At 43.8% G+C, this 19,637-nt stretch overlaps 1 protein-coding gene across 4 annotated transcripts in view; it reads right to left on the bottom strand.

Moving 5' to 3' along the window:
- The window catches only part of MARS1 (methionyl-tRNA synthetase 1), a 54,050-nt gene that overhangs the window by 31,818 nt on the left and 2,595 nt on the right, over nucleotides 1-19,637 (bottom strand). For 2 of the 4 annotated variants that reach the window (XM_056562554.1, XM_056562555.1), the window contains exons 2-8: nucleotides 16,018-16,108; nucleotides 15,770-15,848; nucleotides 15,439-15,567; nucleotides 12,261-12,336; nucleotides 4,702-4,874; nucleotides 2,586-2,698; nucleotides 986-1,102 (exon numbers count right to left, since the gene is read on the bottom strand). In XM_056562554.1, coding sequence (XP_056418529.1) covers nucleotides 986-1,102; nucleotides 2,586-2,698; nucleotides 4,702-4,874; nucleotides 12,261-12,336; nucleotides 15,439-15,567; nucleotides 15,770-15,848; nucleotides 16,018-16,108 — 778 coding nt within the window. Of the gene's footprint in view, nucleotides 1-985; nucleotides 1,103-2,585; nucleotides 2,699-4,701; nucleotides 4,875-6,042; nucleotides 6,193-12,260; nucleotides 12,337-15,438; nucleotides 15,568-15,769; nucleotides 15,849-16,017; nucleotides 16,109-19,637 lie in introns of those variants that run through there. The other 2 variants (XM_056562552.1, XM_056562553.1) reach the window with 2 other exon arrangements.

Here is a 19,637-nt window from a genome sequence, read left to right as displayed (position 1 = left end):
GCTGGACCCGGAGGGGTTAGTAATACTTACCGCACCACACGGGGAACATTAAGCTGCTATCCGGCAGTAGCTTAAGCATTTGGCGCTGCCGGATAGCACTTAATGCTATGGCCCAGACATAAAAAAGCATCGTATGTCGATGCTGACATCGACATGCGATGGCCTCTGAGAGGCCATCGTATGTCGATTTGATCATATGTTGGGGCCATCGTAGGTCGGGGAGGGTCACTAGATTATATATATATATATATATATATATATATATATATATATATATATATATATATGGAACAGATATCAAAATATAATTTTACCAACAGATACTCTCTTCACTGCAGAGAAACGGACATAAAAAGCTTTTCTGCTTGCCTAGGAGGGACCCCAGCCTCTGCGGTAACATGGTACCATGACTAAGAACACCTCCTGTTCTCATCTTATTAAAATTGTAAAGTTATATTGTAAACCAAGAAGGGACTATATTGTCAGCTTCCATAGGAGGAAGAGGACTGATTGGCTCACATTCACTATGTCTGATGTGCCAGAATTCTGGCTCCATATGGGCCCAAAGTGTGGCACAAAGAAACAGACATATTGGCCCAAATGTATCAAATTGCGTGAGAGAAAAACAACCAATCACAGCTCAGCTTTCTCTTTACCAGAGGTCATTAGCTGAGGTGTGATTGATTGCTGTGGGAAAAATCACTATTTTTTCTCTCACACAGTTTGATAAATCTGGGCCATTTAGTTTAAATCTTTTTACTTAAGTTTCATTCAAGACAAAGACAAGTGATGGATAAAAAAGAAATGAACAATCAAACAGATCCAGGTTACAGAACTAAGACACATATATTATGCTGTGTGCGCCAAAAGATGTGCCTCGCTCAACAAGGAGATAGAGCCTAAATGCCAAGCATCATAAGAAAATATTTGAATGTAACAAACCTGTAGCCATTGTTTCTGTGGACAAATCACTTTAATATCTTACCTGGCAAAGACGTCAGCACTGAGGACAGAGCCAATGATGTTTCCCAAGTGAGGAACGTTGTTCACGTAGGGCAGGGCACTGGTGATCAAAACATTCTTCTCCCCATCTATGGGAAGTCTACATTAAAAGATTTTCCAAAATTAGTCCCATATTGATACCCATCCGTTTTATTTTAAAGAAAATAAGAGGATTTAATGCCAGTTGTACAGCCTGTGCCCCATGGCACCACCTGTTTTTTCTTAGGACCATAGAGACTAAACATACTTAAAGGGGTACTCCACCCCTAGACATATTATCCCCTATCCGAAGGATAAGATGTCTGCCCCCGGTGTTTGTTTAGAGCAGCCATGGGCAACCTTCGGCACTGCAGATGTTTTGGATTATATCTCCCATGATGCTTTTGCAGCATTTTGTCTGTAAGAGAATCATGGGACATGCAGTCCAAAACATCTGCAGTGCCGAAGGTTGCTTATGCCTGGTTTAGAGCGTCGGAGGCTCGTGACGTCATGACTAGAGATGAGCGAAGTTACAGTCATTCGATAAGTCACAAACTTTTCGGCTCGGCAGTTGATGACTTATCCTGCATAAATTAGTTCAGCTTTCAGATGCTCCGGTGGGCTGGAAAAGGTGGATACAGTCCTAGGAGAGAGTCTCCTAGGACTTTAGACACAATTAATCCCCAGGGAGGGTAAGGAACCACAACATAAATCAAACTACTAAAACCCAGGGCCTAAGCCCGGGGCACAAGATTCCGTTAATTATATTACCCCCCCTAAAAAAAAAAGAGTAACTTTTATTTCTTAATATTAAGATAACAGTGACAGGTGATTTAAAACCAAGTAACCAGCACTAGAAGTATAAGTCAATGGAGGAATAAACACTGTTATAAGGGTCCACAGACACCCAATTTATCTGGAAAAGCTGGATTACTGTATTAAAAACACAAATAGTTGCTGCCCTGGGATTTAGTAATTTGAGTCCCAGGACTTTATCCACATTTTCCAGCCCACCGGAGCACCTGAAAGCTGAACTAATTTATGCAGGCTAAAGTCAACAACTGCCGAGCCGAGAAGTTCATGACGAATTGAATCACTGTAACTTTGCTCATCTCTAATCACGGCCACGCCCCTCTCGTGACGTCACAGCCACACCCCCTCAATGCAAGTCTATGGGAGGGGGCGTGACAGCCATCACGCCCCCTCCCAAAGACTTGCATTGAAGGGGCATGGCTGTGAGATCACGAGCGGGGTGTGGCCGTCACGAACCTCCGACCCGCATCGTCAGTCATCCGGCACAGAGTGAAGTTCGCTCCGTGCATCGGATGTCTGGGGTGCCACAGCTGAGATCGCAGGGGGTCCCCAGCAGCGGGAACCCCTGCGTCAGACATCTTATACCCTATCATTTGGATAGGGGATAAGATGTCTAGGGGCGGAGTACCCCTTTAATTCTGGTTCACACTAGCATCAATAGAAAAAAAGAATCTAACCACAGGAATAGCATCATTTAGAAAGATCCATCATTTCAATGCACTCTGTGTTTTAGCTGCACTTTGTGAATAAGAGCTTATTCAGTAGATTCTAAATACACAGCCAACACTCACATCGGGTGCTGCCTCAGCTTTGGCCTAGTAACATCAGTAAGACCCTTGGACCAGGATTCGGCAGCAGCTGCAATGTCTTCTTCAGAGATGGTTTGGGCTGCTGCATCCTCCGCCTAAAAAGATTATGTATATAATAGTGAAAAATCTATAAAGCCAATTATTATTAAGCTGCCAATTTCCACAATGTGGCCAAGCTGTGGTAAACACACAAGGTTTACAGTTAATTGCCATTGTTTTGTGGCATGTACAGATAAACCCTGGCAAGTACTGGTAAAGCAGGGGTGGCTACTGTGGCTCAACCACATTGCGTACAGACATTCTTACCAAGTGAGGCCATAGATGCTACCTACGCAGATAATGCCCACGGCACCATATAAAATCTATATAATCATTTTTTACAGGTACTTAGCTAGAGATGAGCGAACTTACAGTAAATTCGATTTGTCACGAACTTCTCGGCTCGGCAGTTGATGACTTATCCTGCATAAATGAGTTCAGCTTTCAGGTGCTCCCGTGGGCTGGAAAAGGTGGATACAGTCCTAGGAGACTCTTTCCTAGGACTGTATCCACCTTTTCCAGCCCACCGGAGCACCTGAAAGCTGAACTCATTTATGCAGGAAAAGTAATCAACTACCGAGCTGAGAAGTTCGTGACGAATCGAATTTACTGTAAGTTCGCTCATCTCTATACTTAGCAATAATCAAACCTACAATCTTGCCTCAGATGCAGCTAGTTGTGAAAAGTGGAAATCCTGCTAGCCACTTAAAACATATGCTAAGAAAAAAAGGAAGAAACAACTATGCAACAAGGACCTAACTGGAGCACGTTCAGTATCTGTGAGTGTGCATAACTTCTATCACACTCAGCTCCGAGAAAGTACATATCATAAACAGGAAGACTTTTAAAGTCTTCTTTTAGTGCAATCTTTACAGGGGATACTGACAGACCAAGCTCTGCACTTAATATTCTATTCAGCGCCAGGGTACCCTATACACCAATGGAAGGTAAGTGGCGCAGACAATTACATGCCTCCATAGGTAGCTGTACTGAATTTCTGCTCTCTGTTCTGAATTAATTTGGAAATAGTAGTTCTCTTGGTTAAAGGGGTATTCCGGCTTGAAAAATCTTATCCCCTATCCAAAGATGTATCCATAAGATGTATGATCGCAGGGGTCCCGCCGCTGGGGACCCCGCGATCTTGGTGCAGCCCCAAGCATTCTGTACCGGGCCCATAGACATAAATGGAGGGGGCGTGGCTGTGATGTCATGTCCTCGTCTCGGAGGCAGTGAATGCCTGGGGGCTGCACCAAGATCGCATGGGTCTCCAGCAGCGGGAACCCCTGTGATCATACATCTTATCCTGTGTCTATCCTTTGGATAGGGGATAAGACGTATAAAGCCTGAACACCCCTTTAAGGTATGAAAGGAGAAAAACTGAGCGAGTGCTCAGAGCTTCATCTGCCCAAGTTCACTGGAACACGGCAGAGCAGTTAGGCAGTGTGCCAGTACACTTGCGCAGGCGAAGCTCTACCGGCCGGAGTTCCTTCTTTTGTAGTTCTAATCACAGTATAAAATCTGTGCACTATAAGAAACACTGTCTGGCACTACATGCAAAAAATACATAAAGTCCCTCTGTTACAGCCTAAAATCTGTCAGCGGGGGTGATGCAATACAAGTGGTGCTCTATCCTGGATAGCACAAATCGCTTCCATGCAATGTTTCCAAATAGAAAATAAGGATGGCACTCACCAAGCTTCTGCTATTAGACGTAGCTTTATTCGTGATACTGTAACAAGGTGCATGGTGCAGCTGGGTCCGCATCAGGCCTGATGAAGTAGCGCAAGCTACGAAACAGCTGTTGCACTGTTTTGGGGAGAGGTCCCGGCGCTAGCGCCTGCTGCGGACCCAGCTGCACCATGCACCTTGTTACAGTATCACGAATAAAGCTACGTCTAATAGCAAAAGCTTGGTGAGTGCCATCCTTATTTTCTATTTGGAAACAGTATAAAATCTGATCACCTATTAATAAGGCAGCCAGTATTTGCACTGAATAATATGTCTATTTCGTCAACGCATAGCGAGCAGTCCTACCAGCGAGAGAAACTAACATACTTACCTCCTGCTCATTGCAGAAAGGGGTGTCAGGGGTGAGTACAGGAGGAGGCATTTTTTGAAGATACCCTTTAAATACTGAGGGTCCCTGGCCTTTAAGGAGAGATTCAGCAGCTTTTTGACATGAATCCAACTCAGTCACTTTTTTGAACCAATTCTTTAGGGAGGACAAATCATCTGTAAAAAGAAAGGCACTGCTGTCACATCTCTAAAGAAGTCACCTATGTAGCTTAAAAAAAAAAAAAAAACTTCAGGGGAAAAATATTACTAAACTTTCCACAGGAGAAAATATACTGTATTTTTCGCCGTATAAGACGCACTTTTTCTTCCCCAAAACTGGGGGGAAAAAGTCGGTGCGTCTTATACGGCGAATACACACACCTATCGCGGCGGACCCTGCGGCCATCAACGGCCCGGGACCCGCGGCTAATACAGGACATCACCGATGGCGGTGATGCCCTGTATTAACCCTTCTGACGCGGCGATCAAAACTGACCGCCGCGTCTGAAGGAAAAGTGACACTAACCCGGCTGTTCAGTCGCGCTGTTCGGGACCGCCGCGATTTCTCCTCGGTGTCTTCTCCGTTCAGGGATCCCCTGTATGGCCGGCACTCTCCTTCCTCGTCATCACGTCGTCGCGTACGTGCGCCAGCGTGCGTAACGACGTGACGACGGTGACGGAGAGCAAGGATACCCGGCCGGCAGCAGAGACGTTCAGCAGCAGGCCGGCAGCAGAGCGACAGGGACACGGCGACAGCGATGGAGCGACATCCAGGGCAGCGGTGACGGGTCCGGAGCGGCGGGGACACGTGAGTATTACCTCCTATGCAGTGGTCTTCAATCTGCAGACCTCCAGATGTTGCAAAACTACAACTCCCAGCATGCCCGGACAGCCAACGGCTGTCCGGGCATGCTGGGAGTTGTAGTTTTGCAACATCTGGAGGTCCGCAGGTTGAAGACCACTATTGGGTTCAAAATCGTTAATTTTTTAGATTTTGCACCTAAAAATAGGGTGCGTCTTATACGCCGGTGCGTCCTATAGGGCGAAAAATACGGTACTTACTAGAGCACTTTACTCTTAATGGGGGAGATTTCTCAAAACCTGTCCAGAGGAAAAACTACCCAGTTGCCCATAGCAACCAATCAGCTCGCTTCTTTCATTTTCAGCAAGGCCTCTGCAAAAGGAAAGAAGCCATCTGATTGGTTGCTATGGGCAACTGGGCAACTTTTCCTCTGGCCAGGTTTTGATAAATCTCCCCCAATGTGCCCAGATGGTGTTTTTGAGGGCACATTTTAAATATGCTATATGGTCTAGTCTGTATCCCAAAAAGTCAAAATGCACAAACCTGAGGCCACCATCTGAATTTCTGTAATATAATTTGAGGGGAATCTACACCAAATTGTGTACATTTGGGTGCACATTTTTTCGCTCTGGATTATATAAATTAAACGCAAACCATATTTTTTTTCTGCAGAGTGTGAACTGCTTTCTGTTGTGTAAAGATTATGGGGGAGATTTATCAAAACCTGTGTAGAGGAAGAGAGGTGCCGTTGCCCATGGCAACCAATTAGATTACTTTCATTTTTAAAGAGACCAGTGAAAGATAAAAGAAGCGATCTGATTGGTTGCTATGGGCTACTGCCCCACTCTTACTCTACACAGGTTTTGATAAATCTTCCCCATGTATGTATTGTCCCCAGCCTGCCTTATAAAATAATAAAAACGTTAAGTCATCTCCATCACTTATCCGTAGCTTTGGTATCAGGATACCCCGTCTGTGGCCGGTGACACCGCTTTTACCTGAGCTGCAGAACCGACAGTGCCACACGCCGATCACTGGCAGAGGCGGGACACTGCTAAGGCCAATGATTGGCTAAGAAGCGCTGTGACGCCAGTCTGCAGCTGCAGGAAGCAGGCTTTTAGCGTGGACTATGTGCAGACAGGTCATTGTGATACCGGAGCGAAGAGGGAACGGAGAAAGGAGAGTGAAAGGTTCTATTTTATTTGGCAGGCTGACCCCAATAGATAAATCATTTTCACCGAAGAACCATTATAAATGAGACCAACTTTTTATTTTTATTTTTTTTTTTATCCACAACCTTTATCACCATTAATACACTATATTGCAATGGTTTATTAAAGGGGGTACTCCCCTGGAAAACATTTTTTATTTATTTTATTTTTTTTTTTTTTTTTTATATCAACTGGTGCCAGAAAGTTAAACAGATTTGTAAATTACTTCTATTAAAAATCTTAATCCTTCCAGTATTTGCTCTTTTCTGCTCGAATTTCATTTCTGTCTGACCACAGTGCTCTCTGCTGACACCATTTTAGGAACTGTCCTGAGCAGGAGAGGTTTGCTATGGGGATTTGCTTGTACTCTGGACAGTTCCTAAAATGGACAGAGGTGTCAGCAGAGAGCACTGTGGTCAAACAGAAAGGAAATTAAAAAAAGAAAATAACTTATTCTGGAAAGTACAGCAGCTGATAAGTACTGGAAGGGTTAAGATTTTTAAATATAAGTCATTTACAAATCTGTTTAACTTTCTGGCATCACTTTATTTAAAAAAAATGTTTTCCAGTGGAGTACCCCTTTAACCCCTTAAGGACCCAGCCATTTTACACCTTAGGACCCGGCCATTTTTTGAACATCTGACCACTGTCACTTTAAACATTAATAACTCTGGAATGCTTTTACTTATCAATCTGATTCCGAGATTGTTTTTTCGTGACATATTCTACTTTAACATAGTGGTAAAATTTTGTGGTAACTTGCATCCTTTCTTGGTGAAAAATCCCAAAATTTGATGAAAAATTTGAAAATTTAGCATTTTTCTAACTTTGAAGCTCTCTGCTTGTAAGGAAAATGGATATTCCAAATATTTATTTTATTTTATTCACAAATACAATATGTCTACTTTATGTTTGCATCATAAAATTGACGTGTTTTTACTTTTGGAAGACACCAGAGGGCTTCAAAGTTCAGCAGCAATTTTCCAATTTTTCACAAAATTTTCAAACTCACTATTTTTCAGGGACCAGTTCAGGTTTGAAGTGGATTTGAAGGGTCTTCATATTAGAAATACCCCACAAATGACCCCATTATAAAAACCGCACCCCCCAAAGTATTCAAAATGACATTCATTCAGTCAGAGTTTTAACCCTTTAGGTGTTTCACAGGAATAGCAGCAAAGTGAAGGAGAAAATTCACAATCTTCATTTTTTACACTTGCATTTTCTTGTAGACACAATTTTTGAATTTTTACAAGGGGTAAAAGGAGAAAATGTATACTTTTATTTGTAGCCCAATTTCTCTTGAGTAAGCACATACCTCATATGTCTATGTAAAGTGTTCGGCGGGCGCAGTAGAGGGCTCAGAAGGGAAGGAGCGACAAGGGGATTTTGGAGAGTACGTTTTTCAGAAATGGTTTTTGGGGGGCATGTTGCATTTAGGAAGCCCCTATGGTGCCAGAACAGCAAAAAAAAACACATGCCATACCATTTTGGAAACTAGACCCCATGAGGAACGTAACAAGGAATTAAGTGAGCCTTAATACCCCACAGGTGTTTCACGACTTTTGCATATGTAAAAAAATAAAAATAAATTTTCACTAAAATGTGTGTTTCCCCCCAAATTTCACATTTTTGCAAGGGTTAATAGCAGAAAATACCCCCCAAAATTTGTAACCCCATCTCTTCTGAGTATGGAGGTACCCCATAAGTTGCCATGAAGTGCATTACGGGCGAACTACAATGCTCAGAAGAGAAGGAGTCATATTTGGCTTTTTGAGAGCAAATTTTGCTCGGGGGCATGTCGCATTTAGGAAGCCCCTATGGTGCCAGGACAGCAAAATAACCCACATGGCATATCATTTTGGAAACTAGACCCCTTGAGGAATGTAACAAGGGGTACAGTGAGCATTTACCCCCCACTGGTGTCTGTCAGATCTTTGGAACAGTGGGCTGTACAAAATTTTTTATTTGCACAGCCCATTGTTCCAAAGATCTGTCAGACACCAGTGGGGTGTAAATTCTCACTGCACCCCTCATTACATTTCGTGAGGGGTGTAGTTTCCGAAATGGGGTCACATGTGTTTTTTTTTTCTTTTTTGCGTTTGTCAAAACCGCTGTAACAATCAGCCACCCTGTGCAAATCACCTCAAATGTACATGGCGCACTCTCCCTTCTGAGCCTTGTTGTGCGCCCCCAGAGCACTTTGCGCCCACATATGGGGTATCTCCGTACTCGGGAGAAATTGCATTACAAATTTTGGGGGGCTTTTTTCCCCTTTACCTCTTGTCAAAATGAAAAGTATAGGGCAACACCAGCATGTTAGTGTAAAAAATATTTTTTTTTTACACCAACATGCTGGTGTAGACCCCAACTTCCCCTTTTCATAAGGGGTGAAAAGAGAAAAAGCCCCCCAAAATTTGTTAGGCAATTTCTCCCGAGTACGGCGATACCCCATATGTGACCCTAAACTGTTTCCTTGAAATACGACAGGGCTCCGAAGTGAGAGCGCCATGCGCATTTGAGGCCTGAATTAGGGATTTGCATAGGGGTGGACATAGGGGTATTCTACGCCAGTGATTCCCAAACAGGGTGCCTCCAGCTGTTGCAAAACTCCCAGCATGCTTGGACAGTCAACGGCTGTCCGGCAATACTGGGAGTTGTTGTTTTGCAACAGCTGGAGGCTCCATTTTGGAAACAGTGGCGTACCAGACGTTTTTCATTTTTATTGGGGAGGGGAGGGGGGCTGTGTAGGGGTATGTGTATATGTAGTGTTTTTTACTTTTTATTTTATTTTGTGTTAGTGTAGTGTAGTGTTTTTAGGAGACAGTCACGCGGGCGGGGGATTACAGCGAGTTTCCCGCTGCGAGTTTGAGCTGCCGCGCAAAATTTGCTGCATCGCAAACTTGCAGCCTGATACTCACTGTAAGCCCCTGCCCATGTGAATGTACCCTGTACATTCACAAGGGGGGGACCTCCAGCTGTTGCAAAACTACAACTCCCAGCATGCACAGTCTATCAGTGCATGCTGGCAGTTATAGTTTTGCAACAGCTGGAGGCACAAGGGTTGGGAAACACTGAGTTAGGAAACAGACAATGTTTCCCAACCAGTGTGCCTCCAGTTGTTGCAAAACCACAACTCCCAGCATGCCCAGGCAGCCGAAGGGCATATTGGGAGTAGTGGTTACATAACAGCTGGAGGAGAACAGTTTGGGGACCACTGTGTAGTGGTGTCCAAGCTGCAGCCCTCCAGATGTTGCAAAACTACAACTCCCAGTATGCCAAAACTGTCCAGGCATGCTGGGAGTTGTAGTTCTGCAACATCTGAAGGGCCAGATGTTACAGCACTACAACTCCCAGCATGCCTGGACAGTAAGGGCATGCTGAGGATGTGTAGTTTTGCAACATCTGGAAGGGCACAGTGGTCTCCAAACTGTGGACCTCCAGATGTTGCAAAACTGCAACTCCCAGCATGCCCAGACGCCAAGGGCTGTCTGGGCATGCTGGGAGTTGTAGTTTACAGGGTCCCATTACAGCAATGCACGTCGCTTTACGGCGACGTGCATTGCTGTAAAGGGCCCGACCGCGGCTGAAGATCTACTCACCTGTCGCCGCCGCCGCCTTCTTCCTCGCCGGGATCCGGGTCTTCAGGGACGAGGTAAGTACCGGGGCCGGTCCCCAGCACTCCCCCGTCCCCCGCCGCGTCCTGCGGTCTTCCTCCCGTCCTCTCCGGACTTCAAGGGGCCGGGCAGGACGGGAGGAAGTAACCGCCCCCCCTCCTGCGATTGGTCGGTTAACTAACCGACAGATCGCAGGGTATAGGAGGAGGTGGCCGGCTTGCCACCTCGCTCCTATACTTTAGCATGGTCCTGGCTGTCTGTGACAGCCGGGATCATGCGAAATTACCGGGCGGTCGGGTCCCAGAGACCCGATCAGCCCGGTATCGCCGCAGATCGCAAGGGCGATTTCCCTTGCGATTTGCGGCGATCGCCGACATGGGGGGCCTACATGGCCCCCCTCGGCGTTTGCCCTGGATGCCTGCTGAAGGATTTCAGCAGGCATCCGCTTCCGATCTCTGCCCGGGGCGCGGCAGAGACCGGAGAAACACCAGGACGTACTAGTACGTCCTGGGTCCTTAAAGCCCAGGGTGCCAGGACGTTCTAGTACGTCCTGGGTCCTTAAGGGGTTAAGGATGTATATAAAGCTTCAAAATACAAAAGTTACACCTAAGAATGGGCACGAGAAGCTAGTGTTTCTGCATTAGAAATTAATATTCATACAGAGAAAAAACTGCTATAATATATTATAGACTCTTATGCTTGATAACAGTTTACAAAAAACAAATCATATTGATATTAGCCACATTAATACTATTACAATGATGTAAGGCAGAGTAAGAAAAGGACAAATGTAACTCCTGGTTAACCTGTAGGTTGCCTAATACCTGTACAGCATAGGGAGAATACAATTCTAAGGGTTTATAACTTGCCGAGAGAACCACAAAAGAATCCAAAGTACCTACTCTATGCTCAACATGTTTGAGGAACACTTAAAGGGGTACTCCACTGGAAAAAAATATTTTTTTTTTAAATCAACTGGTGCCAGAAAGTTAAACAGATTTGTAAATTACTTGGTATTTAAAAACATTAACCCTTCCAGTACTTATTAGCGGCTGTATACTACAGAGGAAGTTCTTTTCTTTTTGAATTTCTTTTCTATCTGACCACAGTGCTCTCTGCTAACACCTCTATTTTAGGAACTGTCCAGAGTAGTAGCAAATCCCCATAGCAAACCTATCCTGCTCTGGACAGAAGTGTCAGCATAGAGCCGTGTGGTCAGACATAAAAGGAAAGTCAACAAGAAAAGAACTTCCTATGGAGCATATAGCAGCTGATATGTACTGGAAGGATTAAGATTTTTTAAATAGAAGTAATTTACATATCTGTTTAACTTTCTAGCACCAGTTGATTTAAAAAAAAATAAAAAAAATAAAAAAATAAAAATGTTTTCCATAATTATTATTGTTAAAAATAATAATAATGTTTTACAGGGGAGTACCCCTTTAACTAAAAAGATCAAAGTGAGTTAAAGGGGCACTCCGGTGGTTAACTTAGCGGTTTAATTAACAATATATTTTTATAATTTGGACATTTACGCACGCGGCGTAAACCACATGTTTATTTTTATTTACACAGTTGTTGTTTTTTTTTTTAAATAGGAAAAGGGGGGGTGATTCTTACTTTTATTAGGGAAGGGGTTAAATGATCTTTATTAACTTTTTTTTCCCCACTTTTTTTGCAATGTTATAGCCCCCATAGGGGGCTATAACATTGCACACACTGATCTTTTACACTGATCATTGTGATCCAATAGAATAACATTGATTAATGATTCAGCCAAAGGCATTGATTAATGATTCAGCCAAAGGCTGTCCGGGCAAGCTAGGTGTTGTAGTTTTGCAATAGCTGGAGGCACACTGTTTGGAAAACACTGGGTTATGGCCATCCCAGTCATGAAAGCCCTTTTAATAATGTGCATAAAGCTGTAACTTACCTGACAAGGTAGACCCCTCGGAAATGACAGGAAAAATGGCCCCCCAAACCACAATGTCAGCAACAGATACTGCATCCTAGAAATAATTGAGAAGTGAAATCAGAAAATCACCACCATAGCCATACTGGAGACATAAAATGTACCAGACTTATTAATGGGGTGCGCATAATGGTAAAAAATATGAGAAAAGGAAAGCAGAAAGTGGATAACCTGGGAAGTTACGCATGATATAACTTAAATGGGCAAATCCAAAAAAGTTTTATATGTTGTTACTGATTAAAGACCTTTTGTTACATGGTTGTTTACATTTATTTGAATATTTAAAGAAGTACTGCAGCCTAATACAACTTATCTCCTTTCCGCAGGATAGGGGATAAGTGTCTGATCTCCTTTTCAGGGCCCCGACTCTGCAGCAGCTCTCCCCATGCAGGAGGCTTGTCGGCCGCAGCATGAAGCCACAGCGACACACCTCCTCCAAGTATCTCTATGGGAGAGGCGGAGATGCAGTGAGGTTAACGACATTGGCATTAGCCGCGCAGAGCAGCAACAATGGTGGCTCCCTGTATGGGTGATCGCGGAGGGCTCCAGCAGTACGACCCCCGCAATCAGACACTTATTCCCTATCATGCGGATAAGCTGTCTGTGGCTGCAGTACTCCTTTAATAAAGAAAATGGCCTCTGAAAATCCCAACAATAGGGGTCCCTATACCCACTGTGATACTAATCAGTCCTGCAGCAGCATTAGGCTTGTCCATGAGTCATGGACAAGAGATGATTATGGACAAGGCTGCATGAGCAGACACACCAATCACCTCCCACCACTACAAGGGAGGGACACGCCTCCTTCCCCAGAGAGGATTTCTAACACTGTGAGCTGATGAAAAGGCATTTTTATATCAAATTTAGATAAAGATGTAAATAGATATACATGGTCAGGATTAGGTACTGAGTAACAATATATATATATTTTTTTTTTGCGGGATTTGACAGGGGGACCCAGCACTGAGACCCCAATCGATCTTAACTTTTGACATGTCTGTGTGACATATCAAAATTTTATATAAAATGTGCACCCACCCTAGATTTTTTCATTTGTATGAAAACTGACTTTAGTGCAGCACTGTGAGCGATAGTCATTTTCCGAAATAATTTAGAATTAGTCGCTGGAGTATCTTTACCAAGCACCTGTTCTCCCAGCCGCATATGTCATTGCATCTTCATAGCACCTGTCTCCAGAGCGAGAAAAAAATGCTGTAAAGTCACATTACACTGGGTCTCGTGCTGGAGATGGATGCTATGGAGCCAGAGTTAAATGTATCAGGGTAAAGGGGGCTTGGTAAAGCTATTTCGGCCCAAACCTTATTAAAGGAGTAGTCCAGTCCTGAAAAACTAAAGATAGGGGATAAGTTCCAGATTGGGGGGGGCGCCCAGAACGCTGGGGCCCCGGCAGCCTGCGGGAAGGGAACGTGTTGACCACCGCACAAAGCGGCGGCTGACTTGCCCCCTCAATTCAACTCTATGGCAGAGCCGAAACACTGCCTTCGGCAATATCCGACTCTGCCATAGCGCTGTATTAAGGGGGGGGGTTGGTGTCGGCCGCCGCTTCGTTTGGTGGTCAACATACAGGAGATGGCAGGGGGCCCCAGCGGTCGGACCCCCCCCCCCCCCCCCCCGCGATCTTTATCCCCTATCCCTAAAAAAAAGTGCACTATGGTAATTTTTTCATAAAATGAATTTAACAGTAGAGAGGCACTTCCTGCACAGTTGGTAAAATGACAAATTTACAGACAAAACGCGCCATTTTATGCAAGCAAGGTTTTGCCCAAAAGTAGAACCCTACATACTTCGGTTCTGTGAGGACTATAAAGTACAGTAACCCCCCGACATGCGATGGCCCTGACATGTGATCAAATCGACATACAATGCTTTTATATGTCGGAGCCATCGCATTAACTGCTATCCGACAGCGCAAAATGCTTAAGCTGCTGTCGGATAGCAGTTTAAGCATTCCGGACAGGTTCACTTACCGATCCCCACTGCTCCGTGTCCTCTTCGCGATCCTCCGGTGTCTTCTGCATCTTCTCTGGTGTCCGGGCCTCGCTTTCCGGCGTCGTTATTACGTCGCTGCGCACGCCGTCCCAGCGCAGCAACATAATAACGTCACCAGAAAGCGAGGCCCGGACACCAGAGAAGATGCAGAAGATGCCGGAGGATCCAGAAAAAGACGCCGGAGCAGCAAGACAGCATCGGGAGCCCCTGGGAGACCATCGGGAGCGGTGAGGACGCGGTCCGGAGCGGCGGGGACAGGTGAGTATAAATGTACTTTTACTATTGCACGAATCCCTCAACATACGATGGATTCAACAAACGATGGGTCGTTTGGAACGAATTACCATCGTATGTTGAGGGACCACTGTATATCGTCAAACTCACTAATAGAAATGGTCACATACATGACATATGGGTCCGGATGGTTACTGTCAACAACGCCCAGTCCATTCCATTGAGCCATATAGCCATGAGTAGGAGGTAATAATTACAGGCATTGATTCAACGGGGGCTAAAGCATAGTTCACCCCACTGATCATTTATTGTGCACACCTACTGACAGCTATTTCACCCACACTAAACCCAATATACTAGGATATAGTATATTGGGATATATTCTAGGATATAGTGCAGATGACTAGCTGTAAAAAGAGGGGTAACTTACATATTTAGATTTTGTATTTGCAGGGCTATGCCTGTTAGTAATTCCATTTCCATTGTGCTCCAGCAGGCAATGGAGGTTGGAAGCCAGCTCGCCCTGCTCCCCTGCCTTATAAATATTCCGCCCCTGGCCTCATTCTGTGACGCGAGAGCCTGTGTGAGGCACTGCTGCCTAGCTACAGTGGGGTTTAGCGAGGAGTAGAGCACTCACACCTTACTGCAGTTTCTCACATCACAGAAGGGGGTGGGCCAGGGGCTGAAGATTAATGAGCCAGGGGAGCTGGGCTAGTTGGCTCCCTGCCTTCATTGCACACTGCAGCACAAAGGAAATGGAATTACTAACGATCAAATACTTCACCTATATATGTAAGTAACCCTTCTTTTTACAGCAATTCACCTGCACTATAACCCAGTATTGGTTCAGTTTTGGTTTAAGGCAGAATAAGAAATCCATTACAGTTGTACTCACGCCAGTGAGATATGGTTTCTTAGCCAGACTTTGAGAAACATATCCAAGTTTCTTGCTGACTGTTGCTAGAGTTTCTTCTTTTTTCTTCCCCTGCACAAAATTTGCATACAAGGCTGCTGAGATCACTGGCTGAAACATACAAAACACAGGTATGATTTTACAGAAAAAATACAAAGTGAAGTGTGGTCGTGTGTTTCCCAACCAGGGATCCTCCAGCTGTTGCAAAACTACAACACCCAGCTTGCCCGGACACGCTGGGAGTTGTAGTTTTGCAACAGCTGAAGTACCCCTGGTTGGGAAACACTGGAGTTGTCTATAGTAGTACACTTGCCTGAAGCTCGGTTGCTTCCCATTCCAACCACTGATTATTTAGGTCATCCTGGTCCTTCCCAGCTGCTAATGAAAAATATCTATAAAAAGGAGAGAAAAGCAAAAGACACATCCTCCATTGTTAATGCTCGGATAACCCTTTTCGTGTTGACATCCAATACGGTCACTAAACGACCCCCCAAAGTGTGAACTGGGTGGGCACAGCTCAAGTACAGAACATATACCCAATGACTGAACGTTAGCGCTCACCTGCAGATGGCGTTAGCAGAAAACAGGTAATTCCCATTGTCAAGCTCTAGTGCAGGCAGTTGCGTGTGTGACAGGAAAGGCACAACTTTTTCTACAAAAAAAACAAAACACATATATATATATATATATATATATATATATATATATATATATATATATATATTTATGTTAACAAGTAAAACATACATTCCTCAGTAATGAAAAATTTTAATAATTATAATATTTGAAGACAAAAAATAAAAAATCTAAATGTTCTTCAACCCTCCCCCACCCTTTTTCCCCTCTTCCCCCTCCCTTTTCAGGGCCCTGGACAGGATAATGTCTACCTGGTTCTGTCATACAGGGCCATTCATATCTATGCACCTCTTGAGATTTTAACAGGAACACATTCAATGCAGGATGTGAAAAATGCTGCTTCATTTTTTGCAAAAACAGCACCACTCCTGTCCGCAGGTTGTGTGCAGTACTGAAGATCTGCCCCATTCACTTCAATGGAACAGAGCTGCAATACCAGACACAACCTGTGGACAACCTGTGGAATGGGGTACTCCAGTGGATGATTATTATTATTTTATTTTTTTTATCAACTGGTGCCAAAAAGTTAAACAGATTTGTAAATGACTTCTATTAAAAAATCTGTATCCTTCCAGTACTTATCAGCTGTTGTATGCTCTAGAGGAAGTTGAATAGTTCTTTTCTGTCTGACCACAGTGCTCTCTGCTGACACCTCTGTCCATGTCAGGAACTGTCCAGAGTAGGAGCAAATTCCCATAGCAAACCTCTGCTCAGGACAGTTCCTGACATGGACAGCGGTGGCTCCAACATACGATGTACTCTGAAAGTACATTGTATGCTGAATACTGCATCAACTTACAATGCATCTGAAGTCAGGGCCATCCTGGTAAACGGTTCTCTGGCAGCGCTGACTGCTGCAGCCGGGGCTGTTTGATCTGCCCCATTATGTGCTGTCTCCACGGCACTGACCTGTCATCAGCCATCTATGGAGCAGAGCCGGCCGCTGCTGGAAGCGCGGGACGTAAAAGAAGGACCCGTCTGCCAACACAGTGATCCCGCGGGGTCCTCACTACACAGGGGAAAGCAGCCTTCTCCCCTGCCACTACAACCTGGCCTCCGGTCCTCCCAGACACCAACAAGTGAGCCGCGAGGCAAGAGCGCCCTCTAAGCCGCTGGTGCAGTTGTACAGTACTCGGCAGCGGTTGCCATAGAGAGAAGTCAGAGGACGGAGTGGGTGACAGCAGAAGGCAGAGGCAGAAGGGAAAAAAGGAGAAGGCTTCTAAAAAAAAGTGAGTAGCTGTCAAAAGGGGCTGAGGATTGGCTGTCGGAATTCCTGCGGGGGCTCAGCTGGCAACTTCAGGGATGAGGATGCTGCTGCCATTGTTTACACCTGTGCGGCTTCTGTTCCGCATTTTAGGATGTTCTTGTGCTGCTGAACTCGGGGCTCCAGGACCAATTACCAGGTTTCCATAGAGTTATGGACTCAACATACGATGGTTTCAACATACAATGATCGTCCTGGAACCAATTAATATCGTATGTTGAGGGACCACTGTAATTATGAAACGTCCTCTGGCGCATACAGCAGCTGATAAGTACTGGAAGGATTAAGATTATTAAATAGAAGTAATTTACAAATCTGTTTAACTTTTTGCCACCAGTTGATTAAAAAAATTTGTTTTCCACTGGAGTACCCCTTTAAGAACACAGCCCTTTTTGGCCTTAAAGGGGTTATCCAGGAATTTTTCTTTTATATATATCAACTGGCTCCAGAAAGTTAAACAGATTTGTAAATTACTTCTATTAAAAAAATCTTAACTTTAGAAGCTCATAAGTACTGGAAGGATTAAGGTTGTTCTTTTCTGTCTGATGACACGTGTCTCGGGAACCGCCCAGTTTAGAAGAGGTTTGTTATGGGGATTTGCTTCTAAACTGGGCGGTTCCCGAGATACGTGTCATCAGACAGAAAAGAACAACCTTAACTTCAGAAGCTCATAAGTACTGGAAGGATTAAGATTTTTTTAATAGAAGTAATTTACAAATCGGTTTAACTTTCTGGAGCCAGTTGATATATAAAAAAAAGTTTTTCCTGGATAATCCCTTTAACGACACAGCTAATTTTTGCATTTTCATTTTTTCCTCCTCGTCCTTTAAAAATCTTAACTCTTATATTTCCATCCATAGACCCACATTAGGGCTTTTTTGCGTTACCAATTGTGCTTTTTAATGACATAATTCATTTTACCATAAAATGTACGACAAACCCCAAAGATTATTATTTATTTGTGTGAGGAAATTGAAACTTCACAATATATGTATGTTTAAAATTGCCTTATTCTGATAACCTATTGTTTTTAGTACCACTTTTTTTTTTTTTTTTACACCTTTACCCCGTTAACCATACAAGATTATTTACACTATATTTTGATAGTTTGGACATTTACGCATGCGATATCAAATATGTTTATTAATTTTTTTTAATGCTTTTGGGGGGGGGGGGTTAACATTGGATAAAAGGGGCAGTTTACATTTTTATTGGAGAGGGGCTTTTTCACCTTTTTTTTTTTTTTATACACTCTTTTTATGTCCCCATAGGGGACCATTTATAGTAATCATTAGATTGTTAATACTGTTCAGTGCTATGCATAGGCATAACACTGATCAGTATTATCAGTGATCATTAGATTGTTAATACTGTTCAGTGCTATGCATAGGCATAACACTGATCAGTATTATCGGTGATCTACAGTGGCAGAGGCAGGTGATGTGGACCTCAGTCCGCCATCTTGGTAGATCGGATCCCCTCGGCTGTGCCGCAGGCAATCCAATCATCCAAAGTACCGCATTACCACAGATGCCGTGATCTGTCCCGGAATTTGAGGGGTTAATGGCAAGCATCAGTGCGTTCGCTGAAGTCTGCCATTACCGGCGGGTCCCTGACTGCTGATAGCAGCCGGGACCTGCTGTGCATGATGCGAGCACCACTCTGGTGCCCGTGTCATGTACACGATGTAAATGTATGTCCGGGTGCACTAAGTCCCAGCAGATCAGGATGTACATTTACATCCAATGTCTTTAAGGGGTTAATCTTTTTTCTGCGGGTCAATACGATTAAAATGATACCCATGTTTACGCAGTTTTTCTATTATTGCACTGCTTTTAAAAACAATCTTTTTTGACAAATTAAGTATGTTTAAAATTGTCCTCTTCTGACCCCTATAACTTTTATTTTACCATACAGGGGGCTATATGGGGACTAGTTTTTGCATCATGATTTGCAGTTTTTATCTGTATCATTTTTGTTTAGATAGGACTTTTTGATTACTTTTTATTAATTATCTTCTGACATATAAGGTGACCAAATATCTGCAATCTTGGCGTATAGTATTTTTATACGTTTGTGCCGTTCACCATGCAGGATCATAAACATTATATTTCAATAGTTCGGACAGTTCTGCATGCAGTGATACCAAATATATATATATATATATATATATATATATATATATATATATATACACATATATAAATAACACTTCAAGTATTATAAGCAATCATTAGATTGCTATGTGATGTTCAGTAATACGTATATAACATAGTATTGA

Source organism: Hyla sarda, chromosome 2, assembly GCF_029499605.1.
Source record: "Hyla sarda isolate aHylSar1 chromosome 2, aHylSar1.hap1, whole genome shotgun sequence".
Lineage (NCBI taxonomy): Eukaryota > Metazoa > Chordata > Amphibia > Anura > Hylidae > Hyla > Hyla sarda.
Note: the sequence above shows the minus strand (reverse complement) of the source record. Positions and strands in the feature narration are given on the sequence as shown.